Source organism: Penicillium maclennaniae, assembly GCF_028827695.1.
Source record: "Penicillium maclennaniae strain IBT 15551 chromosome Unknown utg000001l:1.0-3280838.0:1.0-3283122.0, whole genome shotgun sequence".
NCBI classification, from domain to species: Eukaryota; Fungi; Ascomycota; class Eurotiomycetes; order Eurotiales; family Aspergillaceae; genus Penicillium; species Penicillium maclennaniae.
This window is the reverse complement of record NW_026623213.1, coordinates 1,043,705-1,065,902: the sequence shown is the minus strand read 5'-3', so window position 1 is coordinate 1,065,902 and position 22,198 is coordinate 1,043,705. Positions and strand designations below refer to the sequence as shown.

Below are 22,198 nucleotides of genomic sequence, written 5' to 3'. Positions count from 1 at the left end.
TTGCCTTCGATGTTTGCGAATGGAGGAAAAAAGATGGCTACTTGTCGCCATGTGGCCTTCCCCACATTATTTGCAGAGATCCACCACAGAATTCATGCGTAATGTAATCTTATATCACAAATTACTGTAACATACACAGCGCATTTTACTAGGCCCTCAGTTCACTGCGCCCAGCTCAATAAATGATCTGCGCTAAGTCCTTGGCGGTGGGGCTGGGGAAGACTTTCTCAGAGTATATTGGTCAAGGCGATTTCGAGAATGACTGAGATTTCTGGGAAATTGAAGCCGAGGTGATTATTCGTTGGGTATAACTGGCCAATAACAAGACCAACACAGACGCCTATCGCTCTAAAACATAATGTCAAGTCCATCATGGACAATTTAAACCCCAAGATTGCCCTCCGAGTCCAGCTCAGAACTTCTCGCTGGTCACACAACGCGTTGAATTAACCAATAACCAAGCCAATATCTTCACCAGAAGGGTCAACGCCTTGACAAGCAAATTCAATCCAAAGAACAAGACCTTCAACAAACTCCGAGTAATACCGGGCAATTTCTCTCCCTTCCGTGACGACGAGTGTCCGTAACGACCGTATTTTTCCAAATCAAATTCCTCGACCACAATCTCATTCTTCTTCTTTGTCTTTGACTTTGAATGAGATTGCGGCGCGGGGCCGCTCGTTCCCAGAACTTGAAGAAGCTTTTCCTCCTAGGTGCGGAATCGGCCTGGGCATTTGCAGATTCGATTTGGTCTGCCAGGTACATGCTCTGGGCGTAGTCTTCACGTTCGGCCAGAGTCGTGATCAACGGTCCATTAAAATTTGTCGAGTTGCTCGAATGGGAGATGACCGCTGGCTCCATCGGAGGTGACCCAAGGGACATGTCCGCGAGGATGGGGTTGGTGGCTTCATCTGATACCGCGACAGCAAGCATGGCTGCGACAAGAGAGTCGATCGCGTAGAGCGAGGGAATGGTGGCAATGACGGCAGCCGGAGATATTGATAGGGTCCGTGTTGCGAAATCTAGAGCCGCCAGCGGCTCATCGGCATCTGTCACAGGCATTGTCGATGTACGCGCGGTAGCGGCTTGCTGCGCTGCTGCCATAGCCGTGGAGGAGACAGGCCCTGTGACAATAATCGTGGGTGGCTGATGAGGCGATGCATCGCTAGATGGTTCGGAGACGGTAATGTGCAGAATGCCTGACGATTGAGTCCTCACAGGGGAGAGAGGAATACCAGCGGCTCCCACGAGGGCGGCGGGTTCGCGTTTCGATAGTGAAGGATGCCGAAGCTCGTAGAGCCGAAGGTTACGGTTCCATGATAAACGGCAGGATTCTTGGGCTGCAGCTCGTCTTAGCGCATTGCTTTCAACTTCGGCTGCCTCGGATCCAGCAAGGCGGTGCTCCTTGCTGACTTCGTCTGCCTGTTCGATGGCGAGCATGGCGGCCAGCCGGGAGAAGAGAAGTGCAACGAGTCCATCATTGGGGTGCTCCCGACGACGGCGCTCCTCAAGACTCAATGTCATTATAGGCACATTACTGTTAGGCTTGGATGGAACACCGCGGGAAATGGATAGATCATCGTTTGAGTACGTCTCTAGCGTATAAAACGGTTGTTGAGAGTTGCCGAAGGTAAATGTTGCCGGGCCAGTTCTTAGGAAGATCAGCATCAGTCAAGAAGCGTCTATGAACATTTACCTACCTTGTCATGCGCATGTTGAAAGTACCAAACAGATTCTGTGCTCGTTGGCCATTGGCAGCCTCCCATAACAACTCCAACTCTTGCGGCGTCGAGTAGCGTATCTCCTCCGGCTCTAACACCCCAGTGGGGAAGTTCAAAACGCTTGCAGGGACTGTCTTAGGCCCCAAGGCCTGATCAATATCTGAAGATGGCGGTGAAAGCGTGAGTTGAGGTCTGCGAGGCTTTGCAGTTGGGGCCTGTGCAGGTACTGGGAGAGTAAAGTTCTGCTTATCAAGTGGTAGATTGGGATTGAACTGAGGGAACATTGATCTCATTGGGACCGGCGATGCCGATGACTGTGAAGATTGTGGTGATACAGCCGAAGATGCGGTCCTGCTGCTACTGCTAGTATTGCTGGGGCTTTGTGAAGGCAAGGGCTGATTTGACTTGGAAGGCCGGCTCCAATTGCGCGGAGACCGAGGGGATGCGGGGTGAGGCGACGCTTCTTTTGCTGCTGGAGACTTGTTTCGCGCAAGAGGTGATCGTGATGGAGGTGGTGGAAAAGACTGAGTATCTTCAATGATTTGGAGGATTACAGCCTCGGTTTTGGTAGAGTCTTTCAACTCATCGAGAGCAATTGGAGACCCAGGTTCGACTTGCACTGTAAGCTTTTTGGCGCCCTTTCGAAATGGATTCTTGTTCCCCCTCACCGGCGAAGGTGGAGGGAATAATTGAAAATGGCTCATTATAGAAGTGGATGCAGTACACGTTCAAGATAGTCGAGACGAAGTCGAGACAGAAGAGCGCGAACAGGGGGGTGTTTCGATTGACATATACTCAATTGCGTCGAGAGAAAACCGCTGGTCCTTTCGACCAGACGCGCCCTGAGCTCGTAGCCGTGATCTGTAGATGTGATTACCCTATTTTTAGTGCCGGCGCTAGGATCTGACCGGCGTGATTGGCCTCGATCGTGGGACGGGGATAGGCGGCTGCAGAATCGGCGCTTCCATTCCATCATGTTATTGGGTTGGGAAGTCTGTACGCAGTCTAATGTGCGCGATCTGGAGCTTGGATTGGTGGTCGCTCCGTGCAGAAGTCGCACGAGTAAGTTCGGCTGGACGGAAGATTCGGCGCATATAGCAGTCCTCGGCCCTCGCCTTTCCAGTCTTGCTCAACTCATCACCGCTCTTTCATCACGTAGTCAGAAATTCCGAAAGTGCTAAAAAGGCCTCTAGGGCTATTGGTCAGTAATCTATCCCGCTGAAGCTGTGAAGATGTCACGAGAGGACTAATGGTAGAACATGTCACCATACATGAGACCCCTGTTGTTGAAGGATTGTATCGTCAAGATAGCCGCTCGTTCAGGTAAGGAAATGATAATCTGACATAACAAAGAAGGATATCTATACACTCTGAGGCTAATATTTACATTGTATGGTACATTTCATCCATCCTTCAACTTTGGCTATGGTCCATGGCTTCATCGTGAACAGAGTAGGTCAAGCCCTCGGCCATGGCGATTGCCCCCTCCATATTGCCCTTGTTGTACAAGAACAGGCCTTGCAGAGCCGCGGCACTGGTACTTCTAGGATTGTCGGGTTTGTTACCACTCTCATCTTCGATTAAGCCAAGATGATGAAGCTTGTCCAAGAAGATCTGGCGGTTTGCTCCGTCGGTGTCGATCTCTTCATAAAACCGATCCCAGAGACGAGCAACCTGATAGCGTGTTACTTCGCCAAGGCGCACGGTCATGTCCACGCGCCCGGGTCGTACCAAGGCCGAGTCGAGTCGCTCAACGTGGTTAGTGGTGAGGAAAATGATACGCTCCTCGGCACTAGCAACCCCATCCATGGCATTCAAAAGACCGGAGAAAGTCACATTAGCTCCACGATACCCGTCTGCGTCGGTCTGCGTGCGGTTTGAAAATGCTGCATCCACATCCTCGAGCAAAACCAAGGTCCGGTTTGGAACGATCGTCAGGAGATGGTTTAACCGATCATCGGTGAGACCGCGCTCACTCAGATTCAAAATTGCAATGTCGTAGTCCAATTCGCCCGCTAGAGCTTGGATAAAGGAACTCTTTCCAGTACCAGGCGGTCCATACAACAAATATCCACGTCGGTAAGGGATTCCGCGGTCATGATACCACGAAGCACTTTCAATGAAGTCCTGGACATCTTCCACGATACGTTCCTTGACGCCCTCGTCCAGGATGACGGACTCGATTGGGCGTTTACGCCGTGGATTTCCAAACGGCCGCCACTCGGTGCCCCAACTATTATAAATTGTGGTTTTCCCTTCGTGTGACTTTGCTGCATAGGCGTGGGCTTCAGTAAAGAGATCCTCAAAGATATGACGTTGGGAATAGAGAGTGGTCAAAGTAATGGTCTCCCAAGGCTTGCCGGTCTGGATATCGCGAGACTTGGATTCGCGCATGCGGTTGACGAAAACGAACGCATTCTTGTAGCGCAAGACATGCTTTCCGGGACCTGGCACGAGAGAGAACTGCGTATGAATGGCTCCGTTCGAGTGTTCGACCTTTTGCGTTTGGATGGAGAGGTGGCGCATGCCGGGTGTCATTTTTCGGAGGATACGGTCGATGAAGCCGGAGTTTTCAGCCGCCGCGCGGGTTGCAGTAAGCTGTGACTGCTGATATAGAGTCATCCAGTGGAGGAACCACGGGTAAGAATCGTCCTTGATACTGATCTCGACGTCCACCAGCATACGGCGACGGAGCAGAGCCGCGCCATGACGGATTCCCCGTTGTGCGAATGTCAAACCAGCGCCTAAACCCGCCAGGCCGAATCCCTGAGTAGAGTAAGTCAGAGAAACTCGAATTCAATTGTCAATCCGTGAATGGTATGCAGTAGAATCGCGTACCGCTGTGAAGAGTGGATTGCTTGTCAACTGAGAGAGGAGACTGCCATCGCCTTGTTGCGCCGCCTGCTGCGCCTGCTGGACTGCCTGAGTCTTCTGCAGGATCAAATCTCCCGCAGACGGCGCAGCATTGGAAGCACCATTTGGCTCCATGCCGGCCGAATTCACTAAAGGGTTGTGGATGGCACCTCAAGGTCAAAAGATCGATCCGAGCGGAATCACGATAAGAACTCCAGTTTATCGGAGATTCAACGGGCCGACTGGTACGGCCGTAGGCATGTACAAATGCACACATCATACATTGTAAAAGGGCTATTTTATGACAAAATGAAGTGAGTCTAGTCGATTCATTTAGTCTGTTGGACTCCAAATTCGAACTAGAGCAATGAAGTCGGGTTCGGAGTTCACAAGAGTCCGTCGGGTTAAGTCGTTGACTGGCCGATGCGGAGATACCGGTTTTAGACGCACTCATCCCAAGTTTCCTTCCTTTTTTTCCCCAATCATAGGAGCCTGCGCATGGTTCGCGCGGTCACTTGGATCCGAGGGTGTATATAGTCTCATTCCCTCCCATGCGCGGCTTTCTACAGCGCCCCCGGTTCTGTCGGCAGACAATCAACTGGCGCGCGTATTCTGTTCGAAACATGGGCTCAACGACCACCGGCGTGCTCTACGCCCTGACGGTGGCTAGCTCACCAGCCAGACCGGCCCCTGAGGATGCTCTACAGAAAAGTCATCATGCCAAATCCGGATTCAGGAACCCTTGGGAGTGAGTTCGCCCTGCACTCCGCTTTACCAGGTCGCACGACACTAACCCCAGAAATTTTCTCCGACAGTTCATGGCAGGACGTGAACCTCAAAAACGTCCAGCAGATGCTCATGTGAGGATATAACATCAGTATACACTCTAGATTTCTTTCACTAACCCTGGTTCCTTGTATTCAGGCGCCGAGTAACTGGCAAAGCAAATGTTCCTGACACCACTGGCCCAACAGTTCCGGTTCAAAAGCCTAAATTCCTCCCGAGTCGAGAAACCCCCAACCTGCGCGCAACATGGCTCGGACACGCTTGTTACTATGTCGAATTCCCGGGAGGGCTCCGTGCCATCTTTGATCCAGTCCTCGAAGAGCGATGCGGGCCGTATAACATGCTCGGACCTAAGCGCTATACGGACGCTCCGTGTCAAATCGCCGACATCCCTGTCATTGACGCTGTTTTCATCTCCCATAATCACTACGACCATTTGTCATATCCTGGAGTCATGGAGATTGCTAAGAAACATCCCAATTGCCATTTCTTCACCCCACTTGGCGTCAAGTCGTGGTTCACCAGCTGTGGAATCAACAACGTTACCGAGCTGGATTGGTGGGATGTGCGCGATATCACCTCTCCCCATCTACGGAGAAAGCCACTCATGTCGAGGCCGTAGGTGAGTCTGACTCCATCGCGGCCGAGATCAAGGGCCGGATCGGCTTCTTGCCCGCGCAGCATGTTAGCGCTCGCACTCCATTTGATCGATACCAAACGCTGTGGGGCTCATGGTCACTTGAGTCAGGGGGTAAAAAGGTCTACTTTACCGGGTAAGTCATTTCTTGTAGACGATACTCGTGGTACATAATGCTAACCCGCGGGACAGAGACACCGGATACAGAAAGGTCCCTGAGCTTCCCGAGGGAGAAGACGACCACGACCCGAAGCACAATTTTCCCGTCTGTCCTGCTTTCAAGCAGGTGGGTGAGTTCCGGGGTCCATTTGATCTTGGCTTGATTCCCATTGGTGCATACGCTCCTCGTCATGTGTGGAGTGCTGCTCACGCAGATCCCCATGATGCCGTAGAGATCTTCAAGGACACCAAGTGCAAGAAGGCTCTCGGTATGCATTGGGGAACTTGGGTTCTCACCGAGGAGGATGTCCTCGAGCCGCCCGAGAAGCTGAAGACGGCCCTCAAGGCATTCGACATGCCCGAGAAGGGTGTGTTTGATGTTTTGAACATAGGTGAAAGCCGAGAGTATTGATATTTTTGGTGGTTGCCCTGTTTTTAACTCTACTCCATTGTATAGAGGTGGGGGTTTGTCCATTTACTGAAGCGTGTGAAAGCTCAGCTGCATCAGGTGAGGCGGCGAAGCTGTTGTTGATACTGTACGATATTCGGAAGCATTGTTTGAAACCATAGAAATCCCACCACGTCCAGACCTACAACCCCTGGTTGCACCCTTTTGTTCGTAAACTCTTCCAAGAATTTCCTTCTCTCCTCCGTCGTCGATATACAGAGTGCTTGTATGTCATACGTAGACCAAGTCTCTGCTTCATGACTGCTCAGTTGACTTACGTTTGGCATTTGTAAAATCGTTTCTTGAAGTATTTCCAACAGGTCGTAAAGTCACTAAGCTCTTTTCCTATGTATTTGTATGTTCAATTTGCTCCTCTTTTGTCGATGATCAAAAGGCATGTGGATGGGCTATTCGAGGATGGAGCGGGGCAGGGATGTGTCTATGTAGCTAGTTTACACAGCGATCTGAGGCTTCCAAATATGCAATTTCAAGCAAGTTCATTCAGGCTAAAATATATATTACGGATCCTTCTTCGATATTGAAATACCTCTGATGTGTTTTCGACGAACTTATATCCGTATAGTTGGAGGCTTGGCGTGTTTCACGCGTTTGAATTACCCGATCGGGATTAGTGTCAGGGAGCTCCCACTTTGGAAATTTGGGATGCGGGCAACGCTCGACGTGGATCCGAGTTGGCTCCTTTTCTGTGACGAGACCTTTTGTGTTCATCCAACTTACGAGCTCACTCCCTTTCTTCCACTTAAACATTAGTCCACCGCCAAAATGCAGGCTCCGGTGGTGGTGATGAGTACGCTACCCCTCCTCCGCAATAGTTCTTGCTAACTCCCCGATAGACACCAATGCTGGTGACAGACAGGTCGGTCGCCGGGCACAGCTCTCCAACATTACTGCCGCGAAAACGTACGATAATTCATCTTTGATATCACTATACTGCCCGCATGCTAATTTCTCTCCAGCGTGTCCGATATCATCCGCTCATGTCTCGGCCCCAAGGCGATGTTGAAGATGCTGCTCGACCCAATGGGCGGCATCGTGTTGACGAACGACGGCCACGCGATTCTGCGAGAGATCGAGGTCTCGCACCCCGCTGCGAAGAGCATGATCGAGCTCTCCCGTACTCAGGACGAGGAAGTTGGTGACGGAACTACAACTGTTATTATCTTGGGTAATACTCCTATCTTTCCCACTTGTAGCCTGAATACGTTCTAACACGTTTCAAGCTGGTGAAATGCTGGCCATGGCCCTCCCCTCAGCTCGAGCGCAACATCCACCCCGTCGTTATCATCTCTGCCTTCAAGCGCGCCCTCGCCGATGCCCTCCAGATCGTGGAGGATGTCTCCCTACCCGTTGACATCCACGACGACAAGGCCATGTACACCCTCATCCAGTCTTCTATCGGAACTAAGTTCGTCTCCCGCTGGTCCGACTTGATGTGTGGCTTGGCTTTGAGTGCTGTGCGGACAGTCTCCTTCGACGTTGGCGGTGGAAAGCAGGAGGTCGACATTAAGCGTTATGCTCGTATTGAGAAAATCCCCGGTGGTCAGATTGAGGATTCTGAGGTTATCGACGGTGTTATGGTCAACAAGGATATCACCCACCCCAAGATGCGACGGAGAATTGAGAACCCCCGCATCATGTTGCTTGACTGCCCCTTGGAGTACAAGAAGGGCGAGTCCCAAACCAACATCGAGGTCTCCAAGGAGGATGACTGGAACCGCATTCTGCAGATTGAGGAAGAGCAAGTCAAGCACATGTGTGAGGCTATCGTGGCGTTCAAGCCCGATGTTGTGATCACCGAGAAGGGTGTTTCTGGTAAGCAGAAACCTGCTCATCAGCCCGCAGGACCATCGCTAATTATTCATTACTCCCAGATCTCGCACAGCACTTCCTGATGAAGGCTAACATTACCGCCCTCCGTCGTGTTCGCAAGACCGACAACAACCGTATCGCCCGTGCCACTGGTGCCACCATTGTTAACCGCGTCGACGACATCCAGGAGTCGGACATCGGTACCCGCTGTGGTCTGTTCGAGATTGAGAAGATCGGTGACGAGTACTTCACATTCATGCGCCAGTGCAAGAGCCCCAAGGCCTGCACCATTCTGCTGCGCGGCCCTTCCAAGGATATCCTGAACGAGATTGAGCGCAACCTGCAGGATGCCATGGCTGTTGCCCGCAATGTCATCTTCCACCCCCGCCTGTCTCCTGGTGGTGGTGCCGTCGAAATGGCTGTCTCCGTCAAGCTCAGCCAGCTGGCCCGCTCCGTCGAGGGCGTCCAGCAGTGGCCCTACAAGGCTGTCGCGGATGCCATGGAAGTTATTCCCCGTACATTGGCCCAGAACGCCGGTGTTAGCCCCATCCGTGTCCTGACCCGTCTTCGTGCCAAGCACGTCGAGGGCTACACCACCTGGGGTCTGGACGGCGAGTCCGGCAACCTGGTTGACATGAAGGAGTACGGTGTATGGGAGCCCGAAGCCGTCAAGCTGCAGAGCATCAAGACGGCCGTCGAGGTAAGCTATCCACGTCCATTTCTATCCAGAGTGAATCCGCTAACTTATTCTAGTCCGCATGCTTGCTCCTCCGTGTTGACGACATTTGCTCCGGCAAGTCAGCGCAGCAGGCCGGTGGTGTTGGTGGTGGCAGTGACGAGTAATAGACGAGCGCAAGAACCAAAAAAGAATGATTCAAGGGCCTCAGGTCCGTACATAATGCTACATGATTGCCTTTGGATTCTTGTCTGTATAAATATCCTTGACCAAAACGAACTGTCATATGGGTATCTTCGTATTGAGTAATATTATACATTGCGCCGAGGTAGTCCTCTAATCTTCATCATGGATAATCACACCTGGAACTACTCCATACGACACCTGGGCCTCGGTACTAGCTTCCTGATCATCCTGGCTGGGCACGGATGGCCCCTTCGTGATGGAGGGCTTATCAACCTCCATCGTTGTATTCTGACCACCACCCTTCTTCCCTCTAGCATTACGCTTCTTCTCGCGGCGCTTGCGGTTCTTCTCCGTCTTCTCGTCATCCTTTCGCTTCGCCTCTTCCCTCTGCTTCTCCCAATCCGCATTCTCTTTCTCCTTCTCCACCTCTGATTGCATGAGGCGCAGGCGCTCATACTCGCGGCGTCGGCTCGCCTTGTAGACGTGGAATTCGCCGGAGCCTGCACCAGCCGATGAACCTTGGACATTGGTTACTATCTCAGGCGGCGGCGCGAGCGAAGAGGACGTGCGCGGGTTTGAGGATTCTGGGAGTTTGATCTCTTTTGACGGGTCTTTGAAGAGCGTTTCGATTACGCCGGCCTGTTCGGAATGTGGTGTGATTGCTCTTCGCTTGGTGGGCCGTTTGCTGCGCGGGTCCGCGCTTGTTGGGACGGATTCTGGGACTGGCTCGGACATTGTGGCTGGGTTGGTGAAAATGTAGTCCTCGGAGAGAATGTGATTATGGGTAGGTGAGGGCCTTTTTGTTGATTGAATTTGTGGCCCAACGGGTAAAATTTTGGGCAAATTGAATGTATGTTGATTCTTCCAGGAAAAAGCGACGGGTGCAAAGCTTGTTATGCTTCGAGGCGCGCTTTAATTCAAGTAATGAGGAGAAGCGCGAAGCGATTGTGAAAATGATGATGAGATGAGCTGCGAAGTCCGCGGCGGAATTGCGACACGCTAACCCCTTTGGGACTACCTGTTGCAGTATAGTTGCACGCGCATTTCGGATAGCAGAAAAAAAAGCGGAGATGACGGTGGAAATTGTAGCTTGTGTGGCTTTGGAAGTGCTGGGAAGAATTTCTTCGTCAAGAAATGGAGCATGGTCGCGTTTTTCACCATTATAGGCCTCGAAACATATGTGTAGTGCTACCGGTCGGAGATCAGCACCGTGAGATCTGTTTATTAGACAGATGATAAGGATGCGAATGGAGTATGAAAAGATTGTCGAGATGATCCGGTTTAACGAGGATTATTGCCAACATGAAGTCTGATCTCTGTTGTAGGTAAGCTGGAGAAAAATTCCTAGCACCAGGTCGACCCAGTATACTTTACTTCAACCACGCCAGTATTGGGCACAGAGTACAAGCCTGCGCCTCAAATCCTGCAGAGTATGAATAAAGTTATATCCTAGCTGAAGAACATGGAACAAAGCAGGCTAGGATCACAAGAATCACAAAATAACCGTGGCTCAATCTGTAGAGAGCTTCATGCAATTTGCGTGAAACGGTGACGTATTGTAAGGGAGAGGGCCGACGAGACAATCAGTTCATGAAAAAGACTTGAGGAAATGAATAATTACATGTTCACCTTTCGATTAAGTTTTTGAGAATGTTAATGAAGGGCTATGCGAAAGGAAATAATTCCCCAAGTGTGGGCTGTTCGCATAGTGAACTGGCAGTCGCCAGATCTTGTCGCCTTTGCCCACTTCCCTCCACGCTCTCTTTCTCGCCATCCCTTCCCACTCCCCGTGCCTTTTCTCCGTTGAACGCGCTATTTCTTTGATTCTTCACATTGTTCACCCCGTTAGTTTCCTCTGCTCCTATTGCAAGCGCGTTTCGCGCTCCAAATACGAGCGATGGGAAGTTATCGCTTCGGTAAGTGGCTGCATTCCTTTATCGCCCCGCCATAGTCGCGTCACTATTGAGGTGTCTTTCAGACATCGCAATGTCAAACCTTTTCTGTCGATGCATTTTTCACTGCCCGTTGCGTCTACATGCGCGCCGGGGAAGCGCGATGCTTGGGCTCTGCCCTGTTGGCCCAAGCTTTGAGCTCCGGGCCTCGCATAAATGACACGATACCCTAGACGGCCAGCTTCATGTCCGATCGTAACATGTTTGATCATCTCGGCTGACGTGGCTCTCAGAGCTGTCTAATGGCCGTGCTGGCTGTCAGAACAAAGAGTGCAAGGATAATGCCGTCAAAATTCCTAAGGGTGAGCTTCGAGTTGGATCATGGGTCGAGAGTGAAAAGTTTCAGTCCTACCAGTGGCGCCACTGGTGAGTTCTCTGTTCTAAAGTCTTCAATCATGAAGATCTAACTCTGTTCAGGGGCTGTACCACGCCAAAGGTGATTGAGAATATCGCCAATGCCTGGGAGGAAATTCGCTCCAATGAAAATGACTACAGTGTGCTCGACGGCTACGAGGATCTGCCCGATGCCTTGCAGTTGAAGATTCGCACTGCCCTCACCCAGGGCCACGTCGCCGATGACGACTGGAAAGGCGTGAGTCAAATCAAACAAGTAATAGCCACAAACGCAAGCCCACTAAACAAACCTAGGATGTCGAGGTTAACCGCCCTGGCTGCACTGGATTCCGCCAGCGCGCCCCCCGCGGCAAGAATGTCAAGGCAGAGGTATCCTCTCCGTATGCTTTGCCATGAACTCAGATCTAATTCGTCCCAAAAGGCCACTCACGACCAGCAGAAGCCCACCGTCGAAGACTCTGACGCTAATGATGATACCGAACCCTCAGAGAAGCCAAAGACCAAGCCAAAGAAAGCTACCGTCAAAGCTGTCGCTGAGTCTAGCAATGACGCCGATGCCTCCGAGAAGGCCAAGCCCAAGGCGAAAAGGGCCCCTCGTGCCAAGAAAGCAGTCGTCAAAGAGGATTCTGAGGCTAGCGATCATGAAGCTCATGAAGCGGAAGACCAGAAGCCTGCTGCCAATATCAAGAAATCTCGTGCCAAAAACGCCGCTACCGGTGCGGAGCCTGGTGCGGAGCCCAAGAAACGCGGCCGTCCCCCCCAAGCAGCCCTCTACTGATGCGCCCGCTGAACCTGTCAAAAAAGGCACAAAGCGCAAGACTTCCGGCGAAGAGACCCAGGATGCCGAATCCGGGAAGCCTAAGCGTGGTCGTACCAAGCCTACCAAGACCGACTCTGCCCATGATGATACTGAGACTGCTGTCCCCGCCAAGCCCAAGCGTGGCAGGAAGAAGGTTTCCTCGGATTAAATGCCTCGGTTATTTTAGTTTCTTATCTTTCTTTCAATTTGTTTCTACACAGTGATATGTTCTGGCTGACTGGCGACTGGCGCGAAGTGACGGGAGCCTTTTTGTTATTCGGTTTCATATGGGTAGAACTCTTCATGCCTGTATAGGCTTTTCTACCCATATTCTTTTGTCACTCCGACAATATTCGCTGGCATGAGCCTAGAGATCAGTTGAGGAATACTCTTTCTTTAGTCTGTGGATAATGCTCTGACATTGACTTGATCAATCAACTCAATGACATTTCTGTCTCGTATGATCGCTTGCAGGATAGGATCAAGGTAGAGATTCACTAAGACGAAAAATGACCCTGTTTTCATCATCTAAAGTATCTGAAGTCCCCATCTCTTTCTTCAGGTTCTCTGCTAATAATTCAGCAGACCATCGTCGCTCCTTTCGTGCTGTGTTTTAGCACCAATTCATTGCCACTTCGGGACCCCCAGCCTCCTTTTCTGGACGTCTTTCAGCTTACCGTTTTGAATAACAATGAGTAATCATATCTCCTCAATTCCCGACTGCGTAGAAGGAAAAAAAGATCGGCATAATGCTCCGGGCGACTGCGGTGAATCTCCGTTTCAACCCGACTGACTTCGAATATAGATCGAAGAGTTCACCCACGAGAGCCCACCACCTGCTACTGCAATCATAAGTAAACAGCTCTTGTGTATCGACAAGGAATCTGATCGGCCATTTCTGCAAGCTATCATGCCTGCAAGACTCGGGCATAGCCTTGAAAACCATCTTGATGACATCTAGAATTGGCTCTTACTGACCTAGTACGGGATAATAATTCCAAGCCGCCTGCAGCTTGTGTCGGATGAGGCCAATTAACGTTGTCAGGTTCTAGATCCTTGACCGTCGGTTAAGGCGCCCCAGTGAACAGAATCTGTTTTTGAAGATCTTCAGAGTCCAGGGCGTTTGCAAGCTGGTGTTCCCGATGGGATTTCAGAATAACTCCGGTCTCCATAGACTCAACACCGAAAGAATCACCATGGCTTGTGGGGTTTGGCGTCGAATTCTTGACTTGGACGAGATGAGGGGCGAATTCTGATCTCAGCCATGATTGGATTTGGGAAAATTCGGGTTGGCCGTGGACTTCGAGTATTTCCCAGAAAATTCTCAGCATCTCGTCAGCAGCATCATCTCGACCTTCAAAGATGTGTGCAATAGACCAGCCCAAATTTGGATCAATAATGGAAGGTTTGGATGCTCCATCCCGGGGTCTTCAATCTTCACTTTGCCCATGCCGTTCTCTCAATAACGGAGGGAGACGATCGAAGTCACTCATTATGGGAGGGTTGTAGGATCTTCAGAGAGATGAATCTTGATCATCCAGTCATTGAAAAGGAGAGCAAGAAAATGTGATCACTAGAAGAGAATGAGTCTGCGGGTGCACGGCGTGACCAGATACGGATAAAGAGCTTCGTGGCGTATGGATTGTTGAAGGAATGTGATCGTGCGGTGCGAGGGAGATCTATGAAAAGTCATTGAAGTAGTGTGTGGCTCTTAACAATGGAGTAGGGTTTGAATAGCATGCTGGGGAAAAGAAATAATCGAGAGCACCTTGGGATTATAAGAGATGTCAAAAGGGAAAGGGCAGATCAGAATCAATGATAGACCGCCTACTGGACGACCAAGCCAGTGGAATTGCTCGAGATGATTATCTGAGTTTCAACGAAGGAAAAAAGGCTGGGTAGACAGAAGACTAATGATAAATGTCTAGTGCAGGATGATCTGCAAAAAGACGACAAATTGAAGTCAATGCCGATTTTATATTGTAAGTTGATACAGAGCATGCAAAGTCGAGTCCGAGACGGAGAACAGCAGTAGACTGTGTTCTGGGTAGGTTACGGGGGACAAATTTGAGGTGGCCGAATTTCTCATTTCATATTTCTCATCATCAACGGGCCAGAGGCCTAATAATATCACACACGACGAGCAGGCGCCGGTATACAAGGAATGGAGATAAAATTGTCATAAAGCAATGAGAACGCAGCATCAACGCAGACGATGGGCGCAAAAGTTAGTAATACGCTCGGCGTATCACCAAGGAGTGAAGATTTCGGTTATCGCAAGTCACATACTCCAATCAACTAAAAAAGAATAGGGCGGTTTGGTTAAACCATCAAATGGCGGCCAACCTCGATGGAAAAGAAGTTGTTCTGCTGTCAAAGCAGTATAACAGACCGATCAAAAGTCGCAGTCAGACAGCCATTCTGGTGGAAAATTAGTTTGTTCCCGTGTTCAATTTCAATATCGTGCAGCTCGATCCGAGTAACCAAGGGCAATGAAGACGACCGGCTAGAATAGCCTCGGAGTTCGCTTGACGCTGCTGAAACTTGTAAGCATTCAGTGTCCACAATTGCAAAGAAATTTCGATAACAGTCCGGTAACCCTTCATTAAGGGGTCCATGGACAAGGGGAAGAGACAGAAGGATCCTACCGGATCTCCGTGAGGTCATCCATGTGGTTGCACATTGCCACGAACAGATCAAAAAACAACTTGCCACCGACCTCCATTTCCATCTGCATGGTACCGCTGCTCTTGAAAGTCTTCCGACTTCGGATGATGAGAGCAAGGTAGTGAGCGCGCATTCGAGACTCCGAGTCAGGAGTGTTGTCATATGCGTACCGAGCAGATCGTAAGATCACATCGGCTGGAATACCAATTTGAAGGCCTTGCTTCCGAAGACAGATGCGTTTCAATTCTTCCAGGCCGTACTTCTCGGCAGAGCAGTACACCACCGTGTCTCGGAGTACAACGCCTTCCACAGCGGGGTGAAAGAATGTCGCTTCGCTCGAGCCGCGACCGCTGTGGTCAACATCCTGAGCATTCTCGAGGTACCAAGAGTCGCGACGCTTGCCGTGAAGCAAGCGTGGGTAATAATCGCCTTTGTATAAGAACTCGAGAATGCAGGACAGGATTTCAGGCTCCCTGTTACATGTGAGTATACTGCCGTAAGTGGATAGTAGACTGATGAGGGTACGGACTCGTCAGGTAGAGCCAGTTGCTTCAGGCCATCTTCCCCGAGTTCTCCTTCAGAGCATCGCGGAAGTAAGGCGAAATGGACAAGACATCCTCGTGGGCGGCGAACAGACGCTGCTCTCGGCCCACCACCATGGTAATGATAGGACTGGTGAGAGCACTATTAAGCTTGGGTTAGTCTGACTCAACAACATGCTGGATGACTTTACCACCTTCCCGCAGGCGGGGTGTCCACTCTGTCGTCCACCTTCTGCTGCATCTTTTCCTTAACCTGTTCGTCGTACTTCTTCTTGCTGGCCTTGACGGTCTTGCCCGCCCGGCTCTTCGAAGAAAATGAGCGTCTGAACATAGTAAGAGCCGCAGAAGACACAAGAATTCAAGATCCAAATTCTAGCGATGAGAGGTCCCTAAAATATCGAAAGGAGTGATATGAGTTGGTCAAAAAGAGAGAATAAGCGACGCTGCGGATCCAGTATGGGTGTGAGAGTTCTGAAAGCCGTCTTCCGAGATAATCTCGCCGTTTCGTCAAGAGACGGCAAGTAACTAGCCCGGGTGATAGCTTTGCATTCGAAAGTTACTTAAAACTCACGTATGCAGTTGTCAACTCTGGCAGACGTGAGGAAGGAAAATGGGGGAAGGGGAACAAGCGCTATTTAAGACAAGGGGTCAGGTGATGGAGGGCGATATCACCAGGGCGAAGTTCAAGCCTCATTTGAAAACTGCCGTTGCGTTCGGAGCGTGGCGCTAAACCGGAGTGTCACATTGGCCGGTGATTTGACGATCGGCATGACCATCTGCACGTTGCTGCTGCGGCCTGGGCTTATCTACGGTCACGAGATGTCACACTGGTTCAGATCAAGGCCGACATTCCATTGATGATACATATCTATAAGAAAAGAAGCAAAAAAGTTAAATAAATAATCGCACGTTGCCGGTCATGTTGAATGGTCCGACATCCTGACGTGTCAAAGATCACGACGATTCTGAACAAGACCTCCTTGCCTGCGAGGAAGTCCAGACCCTCTGACATGGTCTTGCTCCATATCATGGGTTCTGTAGGGACCACCGTCCGAGGCTCATGGGCTTAGAACAGGGAAGATGAACATCCGGCCGTGCCCAACCCGACGCCGAAGCTATAGAAGTGTCCGGCAGTCACGCCGTACATGCCATTTCCAGCAGAGCAAGAGGTGTCACGCTCCTCAGAGCACTTCACAAAGGTAGCGGCAGTACCTGAGCTGTAGTATTCCTGTTGATGGGTTAGAGACATAATTTCGGCGAAGGATCAAATGAATCGAGGACAACACTTACGGTTCCATAATGGACAAAGTTGTACGGGAATATCACGTACATATTCTAGAATTCCAGTCAGCAAGTGTGTTCTCAATGTTCGACTCAGACAGACTCACAGGGACACCGTCAGCAGCGTTATTACCCCTGTTCAAAGTTCCATTCAGCCCACCGGCAAAGCTGGCCCAAGCCGCGTTACCAATGGGAAAGGCAGCCAGAGCATTGCTGGTAATCTCCTTGTCGGGGAAATTCTGGGCGAGAGCGACATAGGAGATGTAGGTGAGCGAACCGCCGAGGGAGTGTCCAGTTGACTCCAAAGAATAAAGGGGATATTTCGCGATCAGCGACTTGACCTCGGAGATCACAGAGTCGTGCACCGCAGACCAGGGACTGTTAATGCCCTGCATGATCTGCACACCAGAGGGGAAAGTGACACCGGACAGTGATGGGGTAACAAGGGTGGTATCAATGTCATTCAAGATGTTGGTGTCTACGAGTGGTCAGGAGTGGCCTTCATCCGCTTCAGAAAGTAGAATGGCTCACAGCTGGTAGAGCCCTTCATAACAACGGTGATCTTTTTCTCCGAAGTAGAGTATCCAACATAGCCCTGTGACATTATTAGGTGTCGACTTCCAATTGCAAGCAACAAACATACGTGAGTGTCGGTCAAGAGATCAGTGATAGTCTTGGTGATAGTGACGTCAAAAGCTGTGCCAATACATCCAGTGTACGCGGCGGAAGAGAGATCAGCAGCACGCTGGAGGGCAGCAAACGCAGCGGAGTCTTGATACGAGAAGTCATGAGCACACATTGACAACAGTGAGGATGGAGGTAAATCTACCAGCAGTGGCCCGTGACTGCAGAGTTGGGATGGCAGCGACCTCGGAGATCAAGACAGCCGTTGCCAGCAGCGAGGCTTTGTTGAAATACATTTTGGCAGAGAAAGTAGTAAAGAATGGAATGATCGAACTGGGCGGACTTGTTTTGACCATTGCGCCCGGGGAAACCTCGTGCTTTTAAATGTGTTTCTCCCATGACTCGATTAATCATACATGCATCCAAATCGGTGTGACTTCCATACTCTGTCGCCATGGACCAAGTGGAGCAACCGTCCGAAACGGTAAGCTTCGTCTCAGAATCAGACGTTGTGATGCATGGATACTTCCGCATATACTTTTGGGAATAACCCCGTCCTCACGTTCCTCGGGATCTGCAGGGAGTGGGGAACGTAAGGCCATTGAGAACCTGTGGATGACCGGCGAAAAGGAATAAGATTGAACGCAGAGCGCTGTATTCCCAACGGCATTTATCTTACATTGACCCTTTGAACTCGTCCGAGGTGCCCTAACTTGCAAAGGGCCGTGGCCGTGGCGGCCAAAGATGCGGGGTAGTAGAATAAGAAAGCTGAAGGCGATCACAGGGATGTCCACAGGGCAGATCTTCATCGGTCAGCTCTTCCCAACAAGGCTCAGGGTGCGAGACTCAATTATCTCTCAAACGGTCCCCGAGAACGCGCCATGTGGGGAAAATACTGCCCGAAGGATCCGCCTCAAAAACGAGTCTTGAAGCCATAGATTGCTTCCTCTAGACCAACGGCTCAATCTCTACCACAATTTGGGTCCAGATGTCTTAGTGCCCTAGTGATCTGGTATCCTGTTCCTTGATGTCACAGCGCCTAAGATAGTTGTGTCCCATATCTGCCGCCCACGAGAGCCCTGGATCAGAAAGTATGGCCGAAACAAAGTTCCGAAGTTCAACCGGTCGAGAACACAGTGGACCAGAGCGGTGCACATTTCTGTGACTAGCTCGTGGAAAGTATTTGGCAATTCCTCAACTTCGATTGTCTCGATTTGGTAATTCGGAAAATGCATCTTGGAAGTGATTTATCATATTCGATTCATAGACCTAGCCCCCAAGATTACCAAGGTCGCTAGGAACTCACGATGAAACATGTTCGAGATCATTCATTAAGTCCCTGCAAGTCTTCGCTGCTGGACTAATTTACTATATGTCGCACAAGCCGAGGAACTCATCGGTACTTGAGCATTCGATACTTGAGGACCGAGGTCATTTCGCTTGTCGAATATATGAATCAATCATGGCACACCATCTCTGTCAAACATCCGTTCGGCAAGTACATTACGATACGAGCCCAGTCCATATTCCAATAGGTTTTTTCTTGTCTCTTTGATGACATGAGGGCTACTAATCGAATGGCTGCCTTTAAAAAGAGATTGGATCTGACGCCAATTTCTAGACCCTATTAGACGTGGTCATTTGCGTTCTCATTTTCAGGATTTCTAGTTCCACGCAGCTACACATCTCTAGCGCATACATTCCTCCGTGAGATGGCACCCCAAAACTGTAATCCCCATGTCCAGCATTTTGATATGCCCAGAATGACGAATTGCGCATGGGATGAGTTTGAGGGCTGCCACGGCCAGAAATTACTTCTCAGCATTGTCAATTGCTCTGGAGAATTCGAACAGTGTGAATAAGCCGGGTTTCCCTGCCAAGCCATCAAAGAGGCACGGGTAGTGCAATGACGATTGCAAATTCACCATTTATCATTTCCGGGCTTCAAAAAGTAGATAAATATAAAGAGGTCACCCAGGAGCAATGAAGTTGAAGAGCCTGGCGACTGGATGTTGCCTGGTGGAGTTTTAGCGGGTAGGTCAGACGGCTTTCAAGGCAGAGTTTTCCGCCGCGTTCTGAGCAATAGTCTTGACATCATCAGCTTCTCATCCAATACCAGTAACTCTAGTCTCTCTCTATCAATATTGCGTGTACCAGTTGCGATGGACTGTGTATCGAAACAGGATATTGCCGATACGAAGGTGGCGGTGCGTGTGGCGGTGGCACGGGGGCACGAAGGGAGGTGTGGGGTTGGTCCACTGGTTATATGATATCATCGCAGGCTGAGCTTGGCCTTTGAATCTTATTATATTTTGATGGACATCCCATGTAGATCTATTATTTCTGTGGCTTCACTAGTTGCCACAGCGATCAATCAATCACGGTTTGATCTCACTGTACCTCAGAAGTTTACAGGGTGATCTATCAACAGGGTCCACGCTCAGACCCCTTGCTGTCACCTACGCGCCCAAGCCATTTCGCATCCTTTGTTTCTCAACATTCAACTTCTCCGCTGCAATTCTTCACATTCATATTCACCCTTCTCTTTCGCGGCTATGGAGTACTTCAATCAAATTAAGAACCGTCGGCGATCCTCGCAAATCATGACACCCTCAAATCCTGTTCTAAATGCCGAAGAGGAAGCTTACCTGCGGCAACTTACTGCTGAGCCCGATAATGCGCCAGAGCCACCTGGGCAAAAGGAATTACTCACCGAAGCTACTGAGCCCACTGTGGAGGCATCTCAAGCATCTCTTCTGAATGAGACCTCACAGGAGGCTCAGAGCGTCCCACTTCCTACCTCGTCGCTAGAGGAGCTTGGCAGAGAGCTCGGAGAGGAGGAGAGGAAGGCACATGAGAAATCCGAGAACATTGAAAAGACCCAATTGGAAAATGCAAAACCCGATTCAGCGGCAGCCCCCGAAAAGAAGAAGAAACGATGGAGCGCCATGTTTTGGAAGAAGAACACAGACCCGGAAAAAGTATGCGCAACTCGCTCAATGACTATGATCTCGTTTTTTAAATACTGACGCATCTGCTTGCTTCCTAGAACAAGACTTCGAGCACCGGGAATGACTCGCAACCGCAAAACCCTGCTCCTATTCCTACCGCAACAACCACGACCGACAATGACGACCAAGCAAAAAAGGATCAGGAGGACATGACAGACATTCTAGAGCGGTTGAATCTGGCAGCGGACAACAATCGCGTCTTCTCCGTCAGCGAAGAAACACAGGAATTGCTGAGGAAGTTCAAGTTGATCTTCAAAGATCTGATCAACGGCGTTCCTACGGCCTACCACGACCTGGAGATGCTCCTGACAAACGGGAACCGGCAATTGCAAGATACCTACACCAAGTTGCCCGGATTCCTGCAGAAGCTTATTGAGAAGCTGCCCGAGAAGTGGACTGAGACTTTGGCCCCAGAAATGCTTGCTGTGGCTGGCGAACGCGCAGCCCAGAGTGGTATCAACATGGAGAACGTGGGCAAAGCAGCAGCTGCCGCTAACAAGGTCGGGCTGAACATTCCCAGCCTTAAGGAGCTAGTTTCGAAGCCAGCCGCCATTGTCGGGATGCTACGATCGATCATGGCATTCTTGCGCGCACGTTTCCCGGCTGTGTTGGGCATGAACGTGCTCTGGTCATTGGCCCTGTTCAGTAAGTGGCCACAGATCATACAAATTCTTGGTTCCATGCTAATGCAATCTAGTCCTTCTTTTCGTACTGTGGTACTGCCATAAGCGGGGCCGCGAGGTCCGGCTGGAAAATGAGCGCCTCGTGACCGAGGACGAAATCAACAAGCTCAACGAAGACACCGAAGAAGGCAAGATCCGGACAACGGAGACTTTGACCACGACAGCACCCAAAGGCGCTTCGGCCGACGAGGTCCGCGAAGGCGTCAAGAAAGTTGAAGCAGCCCGCGCTTCGGCCGTTCAGACTCCCCTTGCAGCTTCGGAGCCCCTGAGTCCCAGTGATGAGAATGCTCGTCCTGGTCCAGCGCCGCTCCCGACCCGATCCAAGTCCCGCCTGTCCATTTTTGGTCGGTTGAAACCTGAGCCTACGCCTTCAACTATCGCCCCTTACCCGGGCACCTAATTTACATAGCACGTTGTCCTTGATTCGGCAAAAATTGCTGTACATCTGGCCTGTTGATTTTTGCCTCCCAGGAAAAGCCCATTCCATGGTTTGCTCATGGGTGCAAGCGGGAACCGGCGGGTCCCTGGCCATGGGTGGCGACACTATCCGCGAGACCGTGAGAGAGGACATCGATGATAACGAATCACGGTTGTAATTATTTTAATTATGCGTTGTAGTATTGCACATAATATCATTTATTCATTTACATGATCCAAATTACCAGTGTAGATACCCTATCCCGATATCTCAACACCATGCCTCCACCTCATTCTCAAAGTCCAGTTTACCCAGCGCGATTCGATGCATATTGAATCTATGACATGGTCAATGCGGTTCGCGGACCCTGTTTATCGATAATCTTTGAATAGTTTCGGCGGGAGAAGCAAATCGAGACGTAGTCGTCCGACACGCGTAAAACCGTCTATCGGCATTCTCAGGCCATCGGGGTTGCGGCTTGCAAAGAATGTCCCCCTCACCTACATCGACATTCAACTATGCCAAATAAGTAAGCTCCCTGGATTCAACTCGCGCTTGATGTGAATGGAAT

At 50.5% G+C, this 22,198-nt stretch overlaps 9 protein-coding genes across 9 annotated transcripts; 4 read left to right on the top strand and 5 right to left on the bottom strand.

Annotated features, from left to right (window-relative positions):
* Positions 1-412: 412 nt before the first annotated feature.
* N7477_000407 (uncharacterized protein) lies at positions 413-2,425 on the bottom strand (the record flags this gene model as incomplete). Its single annotated transcript, XM_056962070.1, is given in 3 exon segments — positions 413-677; positions 692-1,651; positions 1,701-2,425. 3 exon segments carry the CDS (start codon positions 2,423-2,425, stop codon positions 413-415), a joined length of 1,950 nt encoding a protein of 649 aa, XP_056827073.1.
* Positions 2,426-3,134: 709 nt separating this feature from the next.
* On the bottom strand, positions 3,135-4,709 carry N7477_000406 (bifunctional AAA family ATPase chaperone/translocase BCS1; the record flags this gene model as incomplete). The annotated part of the gene is made up of 2 exons (XM_056962069.1): positions 3,135-4,487; positions 4,560-4,709. The coding sequence occupies 2 exons, from the start codon at positions 4,707-4,709 to the stop codon at positions 3,135-3,137; spliced, it is 1,503 nt and encodes a 500-aa protein (XP_056827072.1).
* A 488-nt stretch (positions 4,710-5,197) lies between these two features.
* On the top strand, positions 5,198-6,568 carry N7477_000405 (uncharacterized protein; the record flags this gene model as incomplete). Its single annotated transcript, XM_056962068.1, has 5 exons — positions 5,198-5,322; positions 5,390-5,434; positions 5,499-5,978; positions 6,050-6,133; positions 6,190-6,568. The coding sequence occupies 5 exons, from the start codon at positions 5,198-5,200 to the stop codon at positions 6,566-6,568; spliced, it is 1,113 nt and encodes a 370-aa protein (XP_056827071.1).
* An 819-nt stretch (positions 6,569-7,387) lies between these two features.
* N7477_000404 (chaperonin-containing T-complex subunit CCT3) lies at positions 7,388-9,277 on the top strand (the record flags this gene model as incomplete). The annotated part of the gene is made up of 6 exons (XM_056962067.1): positions 7,388-7,412; positions 7,459-7,525; positions 7,582-7,777; positions 7,819-8,437; positions 8,497-9,134; positions 9,188-9,277. 6 exons carry the CDS (start codon positions 7,388-7,390, stop codon positions 9,275-9,277), a joined length of 1,635 nt encoding a protein of 544 aa, XP_056827070.1.
* A 169-nt stretch (positions 9,278-9,446) lies between these two features.
* On the bottom strand, positions 9,447-10,031 carry N7477_000403 (PRKRIP1 family protein; the record flags this gene model as incomplete). The annotated part of the gene is made up of 1 exon (XM_056962066.1): positions 9,447-10,031. The coding sequence occupies one exon, from the start codon at positions 10,029-10,031 to the stop codon at positions 9,447-9,449; it is 585 nt and encodes a 194-aa protein (XP_056827069.1).
* Positions 10,032-11,193: 1,162 nt separating this feature from the next.
* Positions 11,194-12,570, top strand: N7477_000402 (PARP-type zinc finger-containing protein; the record flags this gene model as incomplete). Its single annotated transcript, XM_056962065.1, has 6 exons — positions 11,194-11,212; positions 11,482-11,614; positions 11,666-11,840; positions 11,897-11,971; positions 12,024-12,330; positions 12,407-12,570. 6 exons carry the CDS (start codon positions 11,194-11,196, stop codon positions 12,568-12,570), a joined length of 873 nt encoding a protein of 290 aa, XP_056827068.1.
* A 2,475-nt stretch (positions 12,571-15,045) lies between these two features.
* N7477_000401 (uncharacterized protein) lies at positions 15,046-15,941 on the bottom strand (the record flags this gene model as incomplete). Its single annotated transcript, XM_056962064.1, has 3 exons — positions 15,046-15,541; positions 15,678-15,752; positions 15,802-15,941. The coding sequence occupies 3 exons, from the start codon at positions 15,939-15,941 to the stop codon at positions 15,046-15,048; spliced, it is 711 nt and encodes a 236-aa protein (XP_056827067.1).
* Positions 15,942-16,676: 735 nt separating this feature from the next.
* N7477_000400 (putative alkaline lipase) lies at positions 16,677-17,811 on the bottom strand (the record flags this gene model as incomplete). Its single annotated transcript, XM_056962063.1, has 6 exons — positions 16,677-16,838; positions 16,901-16,945; positions 16,999-17,369; positions 17,423-17,486; positions 17,535-17,662; positions 17,721-17,811. 6 exons carry the CDS (start codon positions 17,809-17,811, stop codon positions 16,677-16,679), a joined length of 861 nt encoding a protein of 286 aa, XP_056827066.1.
* Positions 17,812-20,070: 2,259 nt separating this feature from the next.
* Positions 20,071-21,609, top strand: N7477_000399 (uncharacterized protein; the record flags this gene model as incomplete). Its single annotated transcript, XM_056962062.1, has 3 exons — positions 20,071-20,496; positions 20,571-21,171; positions 21,224-21,609. 3 exons carry the CDS (start codon positions 20,071-20,073, stop codon positions 21,607-21,609), a joined length of 1,413 nt encoding a protein of 470 aa, XP_056827065.1.
* Positions 21,610-22,198: the final 589 nt, after the last annotated feature.